This window comes from Pseudoliparis swirei, chromosome 24 (assembly GCF_029220125.1).
Source record: "Pseudoliparis swirei isolate HS2019 ecotype Mariana Trench chromosome 24, NWPU_hadal_v1, whole genome shotgun sequence".
Classification (NCBI taxonomy): domain Eukaryota; kingdom Metazoa; phylum Chordata; class Actinopteri; order Perciformes; family Liparidae; genus Pseudoliparis; species Pseudoliparis swirei.
Genome location: NC_079411.1, coordinates 27,048,334 through 27,054,436, shown reverse-complemented (window position 1 = coordinate 27,054,436; position 6,103 = coordinate 27,048,334). Strand labels below are relative to the sequence as shown.

The window sequence follows — 6,103 nt, the reverse complement described above, 5'->3', positions numbered from 1 at the left end:
ACTCACTTAGTCACTCACTTTCTTACTTTCTCACATATGTACTTACTCACTTACTTACTCACTCACTTACGTACTTAGTGTCTTACTTACTCACTTACTTTCTCACTTACTCACTCTCTATCTTACTCACGTCCTTCCTTGCTTGCTTACTTACTTACTTACTACCTAACTAACTTACTCACTTCCTTGGTTACTAGCTTACTTACTTACTCACTTACATACTTAGTGTCTTACTCACTCACTTACATACTCACTTAGTCACTCACTTTCTTACTTTCTCACTTATGTACTTCCTCACTTACTTACTCACTCACTTACGTACTTAGTGTCTTACTTACTCACTTACTCACTCTCTAACTTACTCACTTCCTTCCTTACGTACTTACTTACTCACTTACTCACTCACTCTCTAACTTACTCACTTCCTTCCTTGCTTACGTACTTACTTACTCACTTACTGACTTACTTACTCACTCACTAACTTACTCACTCACTTACTCACTTCCTTCCTAACTCACTATCTAACTGACTCACTTCCTTCCTAACTGACTCGCCCCACGTGGCTGGATGTATTTCCTTCGCCGGTCGTGACCGCTCCATCTTCCGGAAGAACCGATTCCCTCGGCGCGCTCGTCCTCCGGTGACCTCGCCCCCTCTCCTCCTCGGGAGAATAAACTTCTCCGCCGCGCCGCTACTTTCAGGAGTTTATCCTACTCGTTTGTTATAAGGTGGCATTCTTTGCACGATCTGCAAAACAGTGTGAATATTACACAATGTTTGGAGCCCGTGGGGATTGGAGTCCACGCGCCTTATTGCCGGTGATTTATTTCTTCCATCTGATGCGACTGAGCGTAAGCAACTCGCGGTGCGGCGCTCCGCTGAACCCCGGCACGCGCTCGCCATCTGCCTCCTCACTCCCCGACAACACCGCATTACAAGCCGCCCGCATCCCGGTAATGAATAACACCGAACCCGGATTCATCCGCTGCGTATTAGCATATATATTTACTGTCTTCTGGTGTACCTGCATGTGTACTTTTAGTGTGTGTGTGTGTGGGGGGGGGGGGGGGGTCAATGACAAACCAATTACAGGAAGTTAAGGACGTGCAGAGGGGAAGTCGATGTGCCGTTGTACTTTTAATCAATCACACATAATAAGTTCACTCATATGAACCAACGACGTGGAGGGCATGCATTCTAACTATTTGACGATCAAGATGTATATCTTTGTTTTATCTGTGTTATTTATTATATGCATTCAGGCGGATGTGTTAAAGCCACGTTTGGAATCTTTCTATAAAATATAATACTGTAATTTTGAGGTTCATTATACGGCGTACGGTACGGTAAATGTGGCACGCTTCTATTTCTATCAATACGTCCGTAAGAAAATGTAATCCCAAAAGTTTTGGAAAAGTCATGAAAATGTTTTTATATTCATATTTTATTTTTACGCTGTGTCGGAAATAATTAATATGTTTTTAAAAGAAAGACACTGAAAATAAACTGGCATATATATATATATAATGTATGTATGTATATATATATATATATATATATATATATGCCGGGGAGAGAAGTTGGTATATATATATATATATATACATGTATATATATATAAATATATATATAAATATATATACAAATATATATATACAGGACTGTCTCAGAAAATTAGAATATTGTGATGAAGTTCTTTATTTTCTGTAATGCAATTAAAAAAACAAAAATGTCATGCATTCTGGATTCATTACAAATCAACTGAAATATTGCAAGCCTTTTATTCTTTTAATATTGCTGATTATGGCTTACAGCTTAAGAAAACTAAAATATCCTATCTCTAAATATTAGAATATCATGAAAAAGTATACTAGTAGGGTATTAAACAAATCACTTGAATTGTCTAATTAACTCGAAACACCTGCAAGGGTTTCCTGAGCCTTGACAAACACTCAGCTGTTATAAATCTTTTTTTATACTTGGTCTGAGGAAATATTAAAATTTTATGAGATAGGATTTTAGAGTTTTCTTAAGCTGTAAGCCATAATCAGCAATATTAAAAGAATAAAAGGCTTGCAATATTTCAGTTGATTTGTAATGAATCCAGAATGCATGACATTTTTGTTTTTTTAATTGCATTACAGAAAATAAAGAACTTTATCACAATATTCTAATTTTCGGAGACAGTCCTGTATATGTATATACATATAAATATATATACATATATAAATATGTATATACATATAAATATATATATACATATATATATTCATATATGTATATATATACACATGTCTCATTTTATTTGTGACATTTAAGGTTATTTACTGTGCTTTATATTTCTCATTGTTAGTTTAAATACTAAATGTTCTCACTTTTTTCTACACACCGAGATTTAAATATTCTTTTTTATGGAAATCTGGTTTAAAATCCTGGAAAGCCATTGTTCAAAATATGTATGAACTCTGATATTTAATATTGTCTGTTAACATTTTTTCCCTGATCAGAAGAACAACTTCTCAACATGAGCAGCTTCTCTCGCTCAGGGAAAAGTCTCGTCTGAAGATATAATTACTCCTTTGAATGAGTTCAAAGCCTCGCTGCACTGTGTAATGCTAATGTGTGTATGTGTTTCAAACGGGGGTATGGATGCTGCTCCACGTGTGTGTGTGTGTGTGTGTGTGAGCAGGAAGTCACTGCAGACTGTCGCCGTTTGATCAGCGGCGCCCTCACATCTCACTTAAATACGATCTTCAGTGGAAAAAGTCTATTTGTAGATGTCGAGCGATGTTTGTGTGTTTGTGTGTCTCTTTGTGTCTCTTTGTGTGTCTCTTTGTGTGTCTCTTTGTGTGTCTCTCTGTGTGTCTGAAGCCCACTCAGAGTTCCCACTGTAGACACTGAAGGTCTCTCTTGTCCTCCCAAGTGGCGTTGATTGGGAAACAGCTCCAGGCCACCCCAAGGCCCTGCCTCTCTATCCTGTGTGTGTGTGTGTGTGTGTGTGTGCATTGTGCTCCTGGTCTCCAACTACAAACTGCTTCATCTTGATTAGCAGCTGCTAACTTTAGATGGGAAAAAAATCTGAAGAAGAAGAAGGAGGAGGAGAAGAAGAAGAAGAAGAAGAAGAAGAAGGAGGAGGAGAAGAAGAATGAGGAGGAGGAGGAGAAGGAGGAGAAGAAGGAGGAGAATAAGAAGAAGGAGGAGAAGGAGGAGGAGAAGAAGAAGGAGGAGAAGGAGGAGAAGGAGAAGAAGAAAAAGAAGGAGGAGAATAAGAAGAAGGAGGAGGAGAAGGAGAAGAGGAAGAAGAAGGAGGAGGAGGAGGAGAAGAATGAGGAGAAGGAGGAGAAGAAGGAGAATAAGAAGAAGGAGGAGAAGAAGAATGAGGAGGAGGAGAAGAAGAAAAAGAAGGAGGAGAATAAGAAGAAGGAGGAGGAGAAGGAGAAGAAGAATGAGGAGAATGAGGAGAAGGAGAATGAGAAGAAGAAAAAGAAGGAGGAGAATAATAAGAAGGAGGAGGAGAAGGAGAAGAAGAAAAAGAAGGAGAAGAAGAAGGAGGAGAAGAATAAGATTGAGGAGGAGGAAAAGAAGGAGGAGGAGAAGAAAAAGAAGGAGGAGAATAAGAAGAAGGAGGAGGAGAAGGAGAAGAAGAAGGAGGAGAAGAATAAGATTGAGGAGGAGGAAAAGAAGGAGGAGAAGGAGGAGAAGAAGAAGAAGATTGAGGAGGAGGAAAAGAAGGAGGAGGAGGAGGAGAAGGAGAAGAAGAAAAAGAAGGAGGAGAAGAAGAAGAAGGATAAGGAGAAGAAGAAAAAGAAGGAGGAGAAGAAGAAGATTGAGGAGGAGGAAAAGAAGGAGGAGGAGGAGAAGAAGAAGATTGAGGAGGAGGAAAAGAAGGAGGAGGAGGAGGAGGAAGTCGAGCTTCTGGGGGTTAGGAGCCATTCAAGAAGTTGATGTCAAAATATTTGGGGGGTTTTCCTAAAAGGGAACAAGTGAAGGAAACAAGGAAGAGAGGGCCACAGTGAAAAGGCTCTTTTTGGCAGAGCAACAACTCAAAGAAGGGTACAAGGGGAAGTGGAAAGGAAGTAGGAAACAAGGAAGGGAGGGTAACAGCGGAAAGGGCAAGAGCAGCGAATTAAAGACGGGTAAAGAAGGGGAGAAGAGCAACGACTTACAGAAGGGGACAAGGGAAAGTGGTTAGGAAAGGAAGTAGGAAGGAAGGACGGAGACGGAGACAGAGAGGAGGGATAAATCAGAAAGAGAGAATCTCTGCTGAACTTTGAGGAGGCGAGAGGAGGATGAAGGACGAGGGGTAAAGGTCGGTCGGGGCCCAGGGCGCTCTGGCTTCCTTCCCTCGCTTCCTCTTCCCTCAGACGGGCTGATTGAGCTTCTAACTGCACACACACACACACACACACACACACACGTGGATGCATGAGACATCGTGTCTCATTTTAAACGTCTAAACACTAAATGAACTTTCTCTCTGGTTTTTATTTGTTTGTGACTTCCTCGTCGTGAGGAGACATAACAAGGATCCTCGTCGTGAGGAGACATAACAAGGATCCTCGTCGTGAGTAGACTTGACGAGGATGAGATTACTTTTATCATACTGTAATAGTAAGTATATCCTACTATAAGAGCACTTGTATCCTACTATAAGAGTACTTACTCTTGTATCCTACTATAAGAGCACTTATAAATCCTACCTTAAGAGTACTCACTCTTGTATCCTCCTCTAGGATCCTCCAGGGAGGAGACTGAGGGACCCTGAACGCACCGCACGGCGCGTAACTAGGGCGCGTCTCTACCTCTCTTTTCGGAGGGAGAGAGAGAGAGAGTTCTCTTCTTCTTCTTCTTCTCCCGACCTCGGGGGGCGAGCGAGGAGCATTAGAGCTCCGCCTCCCTCTCTCTCTTTCATCCCTCCTCTCTCCTTAACGCCTCCTCTCCTCTCGCTGGTCTCCTCCCTCAGAGTGTGTATTCCCAGTCAATCAGAGTGTGTGTGTGTGTGTGTGTACATGTCCCATCGTGTCCGGCCCATGCTCTCGCTCTCTTCTCTCGCCCTCCCCCGCCCGGCTGACACAGCTGGCCGCCTCACATCAATTAAGAAGTGTTCTGTAGCTCTATTCCTTCACCCAGTGTGTGTGTGTGTGTGTGTGTGTGTACATCCAGTGTGTCTATGTGCTCAGCATAGGAATGTGTGTGTGTGTGTGTGTGCGTGTGTGTGTGTGTACATCCAGTGTGTCTATGTGCTCAGCGTAGGAATGTGTGTGTGTGTGTGTGTGTGTGTACATCCAGTGTGTCTATGTGCTCAGCGTAGGAATGTGTGTGTGTGTGTGTGTGTGCGTGTGTGTGTGTGTACATCCAGTGTGTCTATGTGCTCAGCGTAGGAATGAATGTGTGTGTGTGTGAGTGTGTGCGTGTGTGTGTGTGTACATCCAGTGTGTCTATGTGCTTAGCGTAGGAATGAATGTGTGTGTGTGTGTGGGGGTGGGTGCGTGTGTGTGTGTGTACATCCAGTGTGTCTATGTACTCAGCGTAAGAATGAGTGTGTGTGTATGTGTGTGTGTGTGTATGTGTGTGTGTATGTGTGTGTGTTTGTACATTCAGGAGTCAGCGTGTCAATTCGCTCGGTGTAGGAATGAGTGTGTCTAAGTGTCGGTGTGTGTGTGTGTACATCCAGTGTATCTATGTGCTTAGCGTAGGAATGAATGTGTGTGTGTGTGTGTATAGGTGTACATCCAGTGTGTGTATGTGCTCAGCATTAGAATGTATGTGTGTGTGTACATTCAGGAGTCAGTGTGTCTATGTGCTTAGCGTAGAGGAATGTGTGTGTGTGTGTGTGTGTGTGTGTGTGCCCTTCAGACAGCTCACGCTTCATTTGTCTGCTGAATGAGAATCCTGCAGAACCGTCTCCTTGCCAGCCACTGCTTCAGTAAGCACTGCTAATGCTAGCCCGAAATATAGAAGTGTGTGTGCACACACACACACCCATACACACACACAGTAGTGTAGTAGTTTTTTGTTATTTATTCTTCTTATTGCGACTATTTTTGCACAAAACGTTAGCAGCCAGTTAACGTACGACAGATGCACACTTCTGGAGATTGGA

The 6,103-nt window shown here is 42.4% G+C and overlaps 1 protein-coding gene across 1 annotated transcript; it reads left to right on the top strand.

The window, feature by feature from the left end:
* Positions 1-839: 839 nt before the first annotated feature.
* Positions 840-3,708, top strand: LOC130190284 (uncharacterized; the record flags this gene model as incomplete). Its single annotated transcript, XM_056409606.1, is given in 4 exon segments — positions 840-953; positions 3,085-3,312; positions 3,314-3,467; positions 3,521-3,708. Coding segments are annotated over 4 exon segments (684 nt in total), but the record flags the coding sequence as incomplete, so codon positions are not given.
* Between the last annotated feature and the right edge of the window lie 2,395 nt (positions 3,709-6,103).